This window comes from Leptosomus discolor, chromosome 25 (assembly GCF_034619465.1).
Source record: "Leptosomus discolor isolate bLepDis1 chromosome 25, bLepDis1.hap2, whole genome shotgun sequence".
NCBI lineage: Eukaryota > Metazoa > Chordata > Aves > Leptosomiformes > Leptosomidae > Leptosomus > Leptosomus discolor.
In genome coordinates this window covers 3,436,504-3,450,666 of record NC_141415.1, presented here as the reverse complement: position 1 = coordinate 3,450,666, position 14,163 = coordinate 3,436,504, and the positions used below count along the sequence as shown (strand labels likewise).

General features: G+C 64.9%; 1 protein-coding gene across 1 annotated transcript; it reads left to right on the top strand.

The window, feature by feature from the left end:
* Nucleotides 1-581: 581 nt before the first annotated feature.
* On the top strand, nt 582-11,127 carry LOC104344188 (rho GTPase-activating protein 27-like). The gene is given in 18 exon segments (XM_086477923.1): nt 582-1,244; nt 4,601-5,029; nt 5,636-5,851; nt 6,027-6,137; nt 6,232-6,299; nt 6,405-6,492; nt 7,829-7,933; nt 8,390-8,488; nt 8,565-8,655; nt 8,821-8,946; nt 9,231-9,277; nt 9,279-9,330; nt 9,635-9,712; nt 9,856-9,915; nt 9,918-9,989; nt 10,742-10,847; nt 10,951-10,961; nt 10,964-11,127. Coding segments are annotated over 18 exon segments (2,586 nt in total).
* Nucleotides 11,128-14,163: the final 3,036 nt, after the last annotated feature.

The following is a 14,163-nucleotide window of genomic DNA, read 5'->3' as shown; positions in this document are numbered from 1 at the left end:
CAGATCCCGGCTCCGTGGCGGGGCAGGGCCCTTCCTGCAGCAGGAACCTCCCGAGGAGCCGTTTCCTCGCCCGGGCGGCAGCGGGTCCCCTCCGCCATCGTCCCTGCCCTCCCACCCCGAGAGGAGGAAACAGGCCGGATCCCCACCGCCCCTCTCCTCCGGCCGGGGGGCCGGGCACCCAGCACCAGCGTGGAGCCCAGCCCCGTCTTTCGTCGAGGCGCCGGCAGGAAACCAGGGCGAGTCGGGACCAGCCCAACGCAGGCACGAGCGAGACCCACCGCCACACGCCCCAGCACCGGCTGGAGGTGAGATCTGGGGGCTCGGTGGCTTTGGGGGCTTGGGGACTTGGGGCTCGGTGCCTTTGGGGACTTGGGGATGGTGGGCGAGGACGGTGGCGGTGACCCCGGGGGCTGTTTCTGGTGGGTTGGGGCTGTTTGTGGAATGGCCGCACGGGGCTGGGACTCGATGGGAACCCCCCGACTCACCTCCCCCGGGGTCCCCGCGCACCCCAAGAGGGGCTGGGAGCTGCCGTCAGCCCCTTCCCTGCCCCTTCTCCCGCAGGCGGAGGTGCCAGGGCAGCCATGGAGGCGGCGGTGCCGGCGGAGGAGGCGTTGGTGCTGGTGGAGTACGGCTTCGAGTACCGAGCCAAGGACGGGACCTTGGTCTCCATCAAGCCTAACGAGCGCTACGTCCTGCTGAAACGAACCAACCACCACTGGTGGCACGTCAAGAGGAGCGGGGACACCCGGCCCTTCTACATCCCTGCCCAGTACGTGAAGGAGCTGCCCCCCATGGCCACCCCAGCCCCGCTTGACCCCCCGCCGTTGGGGCACGCCGGGACGGACCCAGCCACGCTCACCCCCCAGCAGCCGCCAGCCTACGAGTATCGGTTCATCGGTGCCACCGAGACGGAGGAGCCGGCCGGAGGATGCTCGGTGCCCAGGAGGGACTCGGTGCCCAGGAGGGACTCAGTGCCCAGGAGGGACTCGCCACCAGCGCTCAGCTCTTTTCGGGTCCCCCCGGGGCTGAGCCCCCAACCCAGTGAGCCCGTGAGACCTTCACACTCCCTGGACGACCTGGCACGGGTGACACCGGCACCATGCGGTGCCACCACCGTGGGGTTGCGTGGGGACCCCCCAGGACATGCTCGGCCACTCAGCAAAAGCCGCTCCGAGACCCTCTACGCCCCCGGCAAGGACAGGGACGCGGCCAGGAAGCGGCCGGGGTCCAGCCATGCAGCTCAGGTACAGTGGTGTCCCCAGTGCTGTCCCAAAAGTGGCACTGGGGGGGATTTAGGGGGGGGGGGGGGCAGGATGCCTGAGTCCCTCAGCTGATTCAATGCCCTGTGTCCCCCTCGGTAGGACCTTGTGACCCCCAGCACAGGATGAGGTGGCACCCAGCGGCTCCTCGGCACCGCTGCCACCGCTGGGAACCCCCCCCATGTCGTCCCATAGAGCAAACCTGTGGGCCCCCCGGCCCCGTACGGGTTTGCCAGCAATTACCACCTCGGGGGGGGGTGAGCGACCCCCGCACTGGGCACCCACCCCGAGCACCTTCCGTGCTCAGCCCCTGCTGCGCCTTGCCTCAGTTTCCCCACGCTCACGGCCCCCCCCCCCCCCCCCCCCCCGGGCTCTCCCAGCCCCCTGGCTCTGCCCCCATAGCAGCATCCCACTGGGGTACAGAGCCCAGCGATGCCCACGGTCCCCTGGGGGGGGGGGGGGCTCGGTGCCACTCAGGGGTCTTTGGGGTGTCCCACACCCCGTTCCAGCAGCATTCCCGGGGCGAGAGGAGGCGGAAAGGGTTAACAGGGAAGCGCAGCAACTCCTCCCTGCCGGGGCGGGTGTCTCACCTGGGCGCAGCACCCAGTGCCGGAGGTGGGTGCTGGGTGCACCCCAGCTAAGGCGGGCGCCCTGCCACCCCCCAACCCACGCTCACCCCATGCCAGTAAGTAGCGAGGCACACCCCCCCCCCCCAACACTCCCTGGGGCTCCTCGCTGCACCCCTCTTGCGGGGGGCACCCAAGGGTGGGGGGTCCCCCCTGGCTGCTGCCACGGGCTGGGGTGCAGCGGGGTGAGACGGTGATGGCGGGGGGGGGGCGGGGGGGGGGGTGTCCCGTGTCTTTGTCCCCCTCTGCCCCAGCACCTTTCTTTTGGGTGACCCCAGGCACCCACAGCACCCCGAGCCCTGGTGTCCCCCACTTCTAAGGGGCCTTGAGAGGTTGTGCCACCCAGGAGGAGGGTTTGCTGGAGGAAAGGGGGGGGGGGGTGTTGGGGGGCTGTGATTTACACCCCATTTTACACCCTGTCACCCTGGCTGTGCCAAATTAACCCCCGGACCTCTTTGCACACCCGAAGCCACTGATCACCTCGCCAAGAGGGACCCAGCGTGGTCCCCAACCCTGGTGCCATCACCGGAGCTTTCCCCCTTCTGCCTAAACCCAACCAGCACCGAAACCAACCGCCGGCAGCAACGGTGAGGCTGCGGCAGCCTCAGCCTGGCCACCATGTGCCTCCACCACCTCGGCTGCTGGGACGGGGTGACCCCAGTGTTGGGGGGACCCAGCACCCCCCAGCACGTCCCCATGCCATTGCCGGTGGAGCAGCACGACATCAACCAAAATTTAGGGGGAGTTTTCCCAGTTGGTGCCGGCAGCATCCCCGACACGGCATCGTCCCGCTGCGATTCCTGCTTGGTTGGCCTTGGCGTTGCCACAACAGGTGACGGGTGACAACGGGGTGACAACAGCCCCAAAAAAAGCCAATTCCGCCCCGGCGCCAAGTGTCACGCTCACAGGCGGCTCTTCCGCTCCCCGAACCCCAGCAGGAAGCGCGGCCGACGTGGGGCCCGGCACAGGGCGCCATCGGCCTCACCGGAGCCTCTCAGTGTCCCCACCGGCTGTCCCCCACCCCTGGGTGCCCACCAAGATGGGTGACCGGACATTGGGTGCTCTGCAGCGGTCCCGTAGCAGGGTGTCACGGCTGCTGCATTTAGGGAAGGTAGGCAGCACCCATGGGTGCACCCAGCCAGGGTGGGTGGGGGGTGTTGTGGGGTTACCACCCCCGCTCCAAGCTCCCTCCCGAACTTCTCCTGAGGTTTTTACGCTGCAGGGGTGACACCGGGCGCTGGTGGGTGCCGGGATGTGAAGGGCACCCGGACACCCCCCCACCAGGGGAGAGAGACCCCTGGGGATGCACCCATGGGAGGGAGGGAGGTGCTGGGGGGGCTCCGTTCTGGAGGTCCCCCACCATCACCCCCATGTCCCTTGTCCCCAAGAGGAGGGCGGTCTCCCACGCTGGGCTTCTGACCTGCTCACCGTGGCGGGGGCTGGGGGGGGTCGTGGGGTGGCGGGGGGGAGGGTGGTGGGATGTCACTGGGGTCCGCTGTCCCCCTCCGCTCCAAGGTGTCCCCAAGGACACTCCACCCAGGGTGACGGGCAGGGCCGGGGTTGGGAAACTTTGTCCCCGCGGCCGTTGGAGGGAGGCCCAGGGCTGTAAAGCCGGGGAGAGCAAAGGGTGCCAGGAGGGACCTCCCGGCACAGCCACCCGCCCGCGCCACCTGCTCCCAGGGGACGTGTCCCCCCCACCCCCAGCAGCCCCACGTTGGGGGGCAGCCAGGCAGCCGCACCAGGGGTGCTCGGGGCTGTGGGTCTCAGCACCCAGCTCTGCCCACCGGTGGGGTCAGGCTGCTGGGGCGGGTGGCAGGGGCTGCGGGTGCTGGTGGTGCAGGCGCTGGTGATGTGGGAGTTGGAGACGTCCCAGGGTGCTGGCGTTGAGGGCGCCGACGTCTGTGGGTGCGAGCGCTGGGGTGCTGATGCCAGTGAGGTGGGTGCAGAGGCTGGGGGTGCGGGTGATGGGCACGTCGGTGGTGTTGGGGCTGCAGATGTTGGGGGTGTTCACGGTTTGGGTGCCAACAATGTGGGTGCAGATGCTGAGGGTGCTGATGACGTGGGTGCAAGTGCTGGGTGCTGAAGCTGACGATGCGGATGCAGATGATGCAGGTGCAGATGATGCGGGTGCTGATGATGCGGGTGCTGATGATGTGGGTGCAGATGATGTGGGTGCAGATGATGTGGGTGCTGATGATGCGGGTGCTGATGATGTGGGTGCAGATGATGTGGGTGCAAGCGCTGGGTGCTGATGCCGACACCCCGGGTGCAGATCCCGGGGGTGCAGGCGCAGTGGGTGACGTGGGTACCGGCGATGCGGGTGCTGACACCAGGGACCGTGATGCCCCAAGCCCAGAGTCCCTCTGCCTGCTCAGGCCAGACTCCCATCCCCACTGCCGGCTGGGTGCTCCCTGCCCCAGTGTGGGCGCTGTGGGTGCCCTCCTCCACCGCCCAGCCACCTACATCCCAGCGCTCGCAGCTCCTGCCCCATGCGAGAGGGTGTCCCGGGGCAGCGCCGACTGGGTGCCCGGGTGGGAGGGATGCCCCAGCACCCAGCGCAGGGCAGGATCCGGCTCCTCGGCCCCCTCGCCCATCCGCCAGCCCAGGTACCACGGCGGGGGCGTCCCAGGAATGCCGTCCCCAGCATCCACGGGGAAGCTCATCGCACCCATCGCCAACGCAGCACCCAAGTGACCCGTCTGTGTGTCCCCCCAGGGACGCAAGGAGCCGGAGGAGCCGCCTGCCCACATCTACCTCAACATCCAGGAGCTGCAGGAAGAAGCCGCAGCCACCAGCTCAGTGCCAGAGGAGCCTGGCGGCTCCATGTCAGACTGGGAAACCCACACGGATACGGACAGTGGACATTTGTTTTATTATAACCCGGTGACGGGCGAGACCACGTGGGATTGTCCCTTTGGGCAGGCAGAAGATGGAGTGAGTCCCGTCGCCTCTCCCGCCTCCTCAATCGCCCACAGCCCGGAGTTTCCCGAGTGGGAACAGTACGTGGATGAAGGCAGCGGACAGGCTTTTTTCTATAATTCGGTAACAGGTGAGACGTCGTGGGACCCCCCAAACGCGGGAGACAGAGGCAGCTCCCAGGATATGTACCCTGGGGTGACGCGGTACGGTCCCATGGAGCAGAGGGTGAGCACCCAGCGAGGCGAGGGGATGATGAGGATGGGGATGGGGATGGAGATGGAGATGGAGATGGAGATGGAGATGGAGATGGAGATGGAGATGGAGATGGAGATGGAGATGGAGATGAGGATGGGGACTGGGATGGGGATGGGGATGGAGATGGAGAAGAAATGGAGATGAGGATGGGCATGGAGATGGAGATGGGGATGGAGATGGAGATGGAGATGAGGATGGGCATGGAGATGGAGATGGAGATGAAATGGAGATGAGGATGGGGATGGGGGTGGGGATGGAGATGGAGATGGAGACGGAGATGGAGATGGAGATGGAGATGAAATGGAGATGAGGATAGAGTTGGGGATGGGGATGAGGATGGGAATGGAGATGGAGACAAAGATGGACATGAAGGCAAAGATGGAGATGGATATGGAGACAGAGACAGAAATGGAGATGGACATGATGGGGATGGAGATGGAGATGGAGACAGAGAAGGAGACAGAAGTGGAGATGGAGATGATGGAGATGGGGCAGCCCCCACCTGGGCTGGCCATGGCTTAAGGATGCGGATGCTTTTGACGGGACACAAGATCTTGAACTGGCTCTTCTCTCCAGCCACCCACTCCAGAAACGGACTATCCTGACCTGTCTCCAGATGAACTGGAGGGTTATCCTGAGGAGGACTACTCACCCGTGGGCTCCTACGATCAGGGGGCTGCTCTCTCTCTGTCCCCGAGGCGCCCTGAGGAGCTGGGCTCATCCCCGGGCTGGTACGGGCACAGCCACCCCGAGGGAGCCGTGTTCTGCCCCGAGCATTTCGCCTCCGACACGGTACGGGGACAGGGACGGGATGGGGATGGGTACATGGACAGGGACAGGGATGGGGACAAAGATGGGGACAGAGGATGAATATCCTCACAGGGCCACAAAAGCAGAGGACAGGGGCTCTGCCCAGCGCCCATCCGGCACGGACACCTCGGGCATCACCCACTCCCTCCCTCCCCAGGCGCTGACGGGCAGCCGCCACCACCGGGCCAGCAGCAGCTCCAGCCAGGACAGCGGGCGCTTTGCCTGGCCCAGCACCGTGCCGTCGCCGCTGGGGCTCAAGGAGGAGAAGGTGAGCACCCTGGGGAGGGGCAGCCAACCCTTCCCCACCTCGGCACCAGGGAGAGCAGGGGGCGAACCTGACATCCCCCCGCTTTGCCTTCCAGTTTAAAAGCCTCGAAAAAGCCGGGGTGCTCAACCGGACCAGGACGGTGGACAGAGGGAAGCGGCTCCGGTAAGTACATCCCTGTGTCCCCCATCGCTGGAGAAGGGAGCACCAGGGGGGCAGAGGGGACAGGGCTGTGCTGACCCCCTGTGTCACCCCCCGTCTGCTCCCCAGGAAGAACTGGAGCTCCTCCTGGACGGTGCTGGAGGGTGGGATCCTCACCTTCTTCAAGGACTCCAAGCACTCGGCTGCCGGTGCCTTGGTAAGAGTCCCCCAGCCTCATCAGGGCCAGTACCCATGGGATGGGACCAGCACCCATGAGATGGGACCAGCACCCATGGGACAGGGCCAGCATTCATGGGAGGGGGCCAGCACCTGCGGGATGGGACCAGCCCACATGAGATACGGCCAGCACCCATGGGACGGGGCCGGCACCCACGGGATAGGGCCAGCACATATGGGATGGGGCCAGCACCTGTGAGATGAGGTCAGCACCCATGGGACATGGCCAGCACCTGCAGGATGGGACCAACACCCATGGGACAGGCCCAGCACCCATGGGACAGGGCAAGGACCCACAGGATGGGGTCAGCGCCTGTAATATGAGGCCAGGACCCATGGAATGGGTCCAACACCCATGGGATGAAGCCAGCATCCGTGAGACAGGGCCAGCACCCACAGGACAGGCCCAGCACCCATGGGACAGGCCCAGCACCCTGCACGAGGACCCCTCCCAGCACTGGGCTGGGTCCCCGCACACCAGCGCCTGTGTGCTCACACCTCCCGTCGCACACTCGCGCTCCCTCTGTGTGGGAGCCGGGCAGGGGCCGGTGTCGGGGCACCCTAAGGAGCCCACAGAGCTCGTCGGGGCGAGCGGGGAGGAAGCGGTGCCTGACCCAGCCCCCCCCAGCACCCACTGCCCGGATGCAGAAGCTGCCGTGGGTCTTGCAACACCCTGCGGTGGCAGCGGCAGGGGAAGGAGAGGGGACAGACTCACGCCCTCGGGGCGGGGGGGACACACACGCTGCTGGCCCCACCGCTGGCGTGTGGGTGCAGGGCTCTGTCTGGGGGGGGTCCCGCTGGAAAACGGGGGTGGAGAAGGGCTGGATGGAGGGGGAGCGTGGCCAAAGCACCCCGAAACCCAGGGCGTGGGGGGAGAGCAAGAGAGCAAGGGGGTCTGATGCTCTTCCCTTGTGAAAACCCCAAAGGACTGTCCCCTCCCTGGGGACAGACACCCAGGCTCCTGTCCCCACGTAACCCTGCTTCTGCAGGGTGCTGTCACCAAGAGGGACCCTAAAGGCGAGCACCCCCAGGGGCCCCAGGCAGGGATGGGGATGTTCCATGAGGCGGCTGTAGGGCCCGGCTGTCCCCAAGCTGGTGGCCACAACACCCACCCCATGGCAGCAGCACCACGTCCTGGTCCTGCAGAGAGACCCGGTGCCGTGGGAGGGGACAGAGATGTCCCACAGGAGACATTTGCCTCTCCTGCCTTCCTGGAGGAGGAAAGCCTCGATTCCCCTCACAGAGCAGGACCCCAGTGTCCCTGTCCCCTCCAGGCGGGTGCCAGCGGTGCCACCCTCACCCCCTTGCTCCCACAGCGGCACCCCAGCACCCTGACCACCCCCGAGCACACAGTGGAGCTGCGCGGGGCCACCCTCACCTGGGCCGGCAAGGACAAGTCCAGCAAGAAACACGTCCTGGAGGTGAGCCGGGTGACAGCGGGGGGACACCGGTGACCCGCCGGGGTCCACACATGACCCGCAGGACGGTGGCAATGCCAGCACCTGCCTGGTTCATCCCAGCAGTGGCGAAGGGGAGCGGGATGTGCCAGGGTTGGTGACGGTGGGGACATCCCCTGATGTCCCCAGGCTGGGAGCAAAGGGACACGCTGATCTGCCTGCCGCTGTCCCTTTCCTACGGGCACGGAGATGTCACCAAGGGACATCCCCGCTCCTGGAGGGGTTTTTCCTCTTGGGCTTTGCACGGGGAGGAGGTTTCCAGCCGCCCCAGCTCATCGGCAAATGGCAACACGTGGGGTCATCGGTGTAACGAGTTGGGTGCCGTTCTCAGCCACAACCCGGCCCCCAAAGCCGGGCGGTTGCAGCCAACCGTGGGCAGCCCCACGGCCCTGCCCTGACCGCTGCCCGCTGCCCCCGCAGCTGAAGACGCGGGAGGGCTCGGAGTTCCTCATCCAGCACGACTCGGAGCAGATCATCACGGCCTGGCAGAAGGCGATCGCCGACAGCATCGGCAGGCTGGTGAGCAGGCGCCCGCCGCCCCCCGCCCTGCCACCCTGGGGACGGGCACAGGGGTCTCACGCTGCCCCTTCCCTAGGGCACCGACCTCCCCGGCGAGGAGGATGCCGAAAGCGGGGCTGAATTCGGCTCCCGGGAGAAGCTGGGGGGCAGCGAGGAGAAGAGGGCAGGTGAGTTCGGGCGTCCCGGCACGGGGATGAGCACCGAGGTGGCATCCACCGGGCAGGGTGGGGTGGCCACCCGCGATGGCCCCAGCTCCCTGCTGTGGTGGGACATGCCGGGAGTACCCCCGCCCCTTGGGACGATGCTGACACGTGCCTTGTCCCCACCAGCAGCGGCCGGGCAGGGGATGGGCAGTGCCAGCGGCGAGAGCGACTCCAGCAAAGTCCGGAACAAACTCCGCAAGTTCCTGCAGAGGCGGCCGACGCTGCAGTCCCTGCGCGAGAGGGGCTACATCAAGGGTGGGTGCTCGGGGTGGGGCTGAGCCCCCTCGGGGTGTCCCCAGGCTGGAAGGTGGGTGGGGACAGCTGAGGATGGAGCTGGGACAGAGGGCTGGGGGACAAACCCCAACCCCAACCCAACGGCTTGGTGCTGGGCTCGGGCATGTCCCATCACCGCCCCAGTTACACCCGCATGGGAATGGGACCCTCCGTGATGTCCCCAGCCCTGTCCCCACACCAGACCCGCCACCAGGCACCCTTTTGGTGTCACCCGGCTGTGCTAAAGTCCCCGTTGGTTCTTCCAGACCAGGTTTTCGGCTGCTCCCTGCAAGCGCTGTGCGAGCGGGAGCGGGGGGACGGTGCCCCGCTTCGTCCTGCAGTGCATCCAGACCGTGGAGAGGAGAGGTACCTCCCCGGGGCTCGGGGACGGGGATAGCCCAGGGGGCACCGGGATGGGGACAGCTCTGGGTAGAGCCTAAATTGGACGGTTGGGTGTTCCCCTGGAATCCTGGTGCTGGCTGCTGCAGGAACCGGCACAGCCGTACCGGTCGCTGTCACCGTGTGCCACCCGGCTGTGGGCGTTTTCCAGGGGACAATGGGGACACGTGGGTACCCAGAGCTCCCCTCGATGGTGGCTGGTGTCACGTCCCAGGGCGGGTTGTGGTTAACCAGGAGCTTTCCCCACATCTCCACCGTCGTCCTCTGCCAGGTCTGGACATCGACGGGCTGTACCGGGTCAGCGGCAACCTGGCCACCATCCAGAAACTGCGCTACAAAGTGGAGCACGGTGAGGTCACCCGCGGTGACAACGGGGGGCAAATGGGATATAACCACCCCCCAAGGGCAGGGTGGCGGGGCTCCACCGGGGAGGGAGGGTACCGGTCCCCTGGGGCTGTGGGACCTGCCTGAGGTGCCGCCCCGGCCCCGCAGACGAGCACCTGGACCTGGATGATGGGCGCTGGGAGGACATCCACGTTGTCACCGGGGCGCTGAACTCTTCTTCCGGGAGCTGCCGGAGCCACTTGTCCCCTTTGGCCACTTTGACAAGTTCATCGCTGCCATCAGTGAGGCCTGGGGATGGGATGGGATGGGATGGGATGGGATGGATGGGATGGGATGGGATGGGATGGGGACAGGGAAGGGGAAGGGAAGGGAAGGGAAGGGAAGGGAAGGGGAAGGAGGAAGGGAAGGGAAGGGAAGGGAGGGAAGGGAAGGAAGGGAAGGGAAGGGAAGGGAAGGGAAGGGAAGGGAAGGGAAGGAAGGGAAGGGAAGGAAGGGAAGGGAAGGGAAGGGAAGGGAAGGGAAGGGAAGGGAAGGAAGGGAAGGGAAGGGAAGGGAAGGGGACAAGAATGGGATGGGATGGGATGGGGATGGGATGGGATGGGGACAGATATGGAATGGGATGGAATGGGATGGGATGGGGACGGGGATGGGATGGGATGGGGATGGGAATGGGATGGGATGGGGACGGGGATGGGATGGGATGGGGATGGAATGGGATGGGATGGGACAGAGATGGGATGAGATGGGATGGGACGGGGACAGGGATGGGATGGAAAGGGATGGGATGGGGACGGGGATGGCGATGGGGACGGGGTGGCAATGGGAATGGGGATGGGATGGGGACAAGGATGGGGATGAGCACAGGATGGGTTTAGGATGGGTTGGTGACAGGAACAGTGATGGGGATGAGGATGGGGATGGGGACAGGGATGGGGATGGAGAAGGGCACAGGGACAGTGATGAGGATGGGGACAGGGACAGATGCTCCAGCTGCCGGAGCCAGCACCCCACCGGGTCTTCCCTCCCCTTGCAGACATGCAGGACCCGACCAGGCGGGGCCGGTGCGTCCGTGACCTGGTGTTCTCCCTCCCTCCCGCCCACCACGACACCATGAAGGTCCTCTTCCGCCACCTCTGCAGGTGACACCCGTCTCACTTCCCCCAAACCCAACCCGGTGGCAGGAAGGGGGACAGCACCTGGGTTTGGGGACACGCCGGGTGACACCGTCCCTCGTCCCCGCAGGGTGATCGAGTACAAGAGGAGAACCGCATGTCGGTGCAGAGCATCGCCATCGTCTTCGGCCCCACGCTGCTGCGGCCGGCGAACGAAGAGGGGAACATGGCCATGCACATGGTCTTCCAGAACCAGGTGGTGGAGCACATCCTCAACCAGTACGGCTACATCTTCCCCGACGGCTAAAACCCCCCGGGGGACAGGCGTGGGACAAGCCCAGCAGTGGGGACATGAAGGAGCAGCATCTCAGGGGAAGGACCTTGGCGGTGTGTCACCTCGGACGATGGCTGGTGGCGATCGTGGGCTCGATGAAGGGCAGCGCGGTGGCCCGGCTCGCTCGGGATGCGGCTCAGGGGATGGGGCCGGAGCTGGGGGCACCCCGAGCACCCCGTTTCCTCTGCCCACCGCTCCCGCAGGGGACGGATGGGGGGAGGTTGAGCCTCAGGGGGGTTGTGTGGGGTTTGAGGGCGTCCCCGTCGGTCAAGAGGGGACGATGGAGCCCTGTGGTCCCAGCTCGCCGGGGCCGGCGGCGCAGACCCGGCATCCCTGGGATGAGAGGACGGAGGTGCCCGGCCGGGCAGCGCCGCAGGGACGGTGCCACCGGCGGGGGTGGGCAGGGAGAAGCCGGGCTCTGCCACGGCCGGAGCCAGTGCCCGGCACGAGCCCATCGCCGTATTCCCAAATAAAGAGCCCGTTCAGCCGCGAGGTCAAGGCATTGCTGGCAGGGCACGGGGACATCCCCGGGGACACCGGTGGCACAGTGACCCTGTGTCTCCTGGTGTTCCTTGGGGACAAGATGTGCCCTTTGTACCCCACGAGGAGAAGTGAGACTGCAGGACAGCATGGTGACCGCGTCCCCTGTGCTTTGGGACACCTTTCCTGACTGGGGTCGCCAAACCCCACGTCATCGCAAATGTCACCCCTTTGGATCATGATGGGGACGATCTGGGACACAGCCAGGACAGTATGGGGCACAAAAGGGGACACGACTGAAGTGCTTTGGGACATAATGGGGACACTAAAGGGCATGGCAGGGACACAAGGAGGGTGCTTTGGGAAACGTTGGTGACGCTTTGGGACACAGCAGGGACAGGTCAACATGCAACAGGGGTTTGGGACACGGTGGGGATGGCTGGGATGTAGAGGGGACACTTTGGGATGCAACGGGGACACTTCATGGGCACTTTGGGGTGCGGTGAGGATACTTGGGGATGTAACGGGGACACTTTTTGACACAAGGGGTCATGACGGAGACCCTCTGGGGTGCAATGGGGACACTGGAGCACTTGGGGATGCTTCGAGGGGACACAATGGGGACACTTTGGGACATGACAAGGGCACTTTGGGGTGCAGTGGGGATACTTGGGGATGTAATGGGGACACTTCGGGGTGCAGTGGGGACATTTGGAGGCACAAGGAGATACTTCGGGACACGAGCAGACGCTTCAGGGTGTAGTGGGGGTAGCCTGGGACACGAGAGGACACAAGAGGGACAGGACGAGGACCCTTTGGGACAGAGCGGGGAGATTTGGAGGCACAAGGGGATACTTTGGGGGACAACGGGATGCTTTGAGGGTGCAGCAGGGGCACTTGGGGATGCGGAGGGACACAACGGGGACACTTTGGGACATGACAAGGGCACTTCGGGGTGTGCAGCGGGGAGATTTGAGGAAGCAAGGAGATACTTTGGGACACAAGGGGACACGACGGGGACGCTTTGGGATGCGGTGGGGAGATTTTGGGGCAACAAGGAGAAACCTGGGGACACGAGGGGACACAAGGGGACGCTTTGGATGCAGTGGGGAGATTTGGGGGCCCAAGGAGAAACTTTGGGACACTTTGGGACACGAGGGAACACTTTGGGATGCGGGTGGGGAGATTTCGGGGCACAAGGAGATACTTTGGGACACTTTGGGACACTTTGGGATGCAGTGGGGAGATTTTGGGGCACAAGGAGGTACTTTGGGACACGAGAGGGCACGACGGGGATGCTTTGGGATGCGGTGGGGAGATTTGGGGCACAAGGAGAAACCTGGGGACACGAGGGGACACAAGGGGACGCTTTGGGATGCAGTGGGGAGATTTGGGGGCCCAAGGAGAAACTTTGGGACACTTTGGGACACGAGGGAACACTTTGGGAGTGTGGGGGAGATTTTGGGGCACAAGGAGATACTTTGGGACACTTTGGGACACTTTGGGATGCGGGTGGGGAGATTTTGGGGCACAAGGAGAAACCTGGGGACACGAGGGGACACAAGGGGACGCTTTGGGATGCATTGGGAGATTTTGGGGCCCAAGGAGATACTTTGGGACGCTTTGGGATGCTTTGGGATGCAGTGGGGAGATTTTGGGGCACAAGGAGGTACTTTGGACACGAGGGGGCACAAGGGGACGCTTTGGGATGCGGTGGGGAGATTTTGGGGCCCAAGGAGATACTTTGGGACACTTTGGGACGCTTTGGGATGCGGTGGGGAGATTTGGGGGCCCAAGGAGAAACTTTGGGACACTTTGGGACACGAGGGAACACTTTGGGATGCGGTGGGGAGATTTCGGGGCACAAGGAGATACTTTGGGACACTTTGGGGACACTTCGGGATGCAGTGGGGAGATTTTGGGGCACAAGGAGATACTTGGGGACGCTTTGGGATGCTTTGGGATGCAGTGGGGAGATTTTGGGGCACAAGGAGGTACTTTGGGACACGAGGGGGCACAAGGGGACGCTTTGGGATGCGGTGGGGAGAATTTTGGGGCACAAGGAGATGCTTTGGGACACTTTGGGACACTTTGGGATGCAGTGGGGAGATTTTGGGGCACAAGGAGGTACTTTGGGACATGAGGGGGCACGACGGGGACGCTTTGGGATGTGGTGGGCAGATTTTGGGGCACAAGGAGAAACCTGGAGACATGAGGGGACACAAGGGGACGCTTTGGGATGCAGTGGGGAGATTTTGGGGCACAAGGAGAAACCTGGGGACAAGAGGGGACACAAGGGGACGCTTTGGGATGCGGTGGGCAGATTTGGGGGCACAAGGAGAAACCTGGAGACACGAGGGGACACAAGGGGACGCTTTGGGATGCAGTGGGGAGATTTTGGGGCCCAAGGAGATACTTTGGGACACTTTGGGACGCTTTGGGATGCGGTGGGGGAGATTTGGGGGCCCAAGGAGAAACTTTGGGACACTTTGGGACACGAGGGAACACTTTGGGATGTGGTGGGGAGAA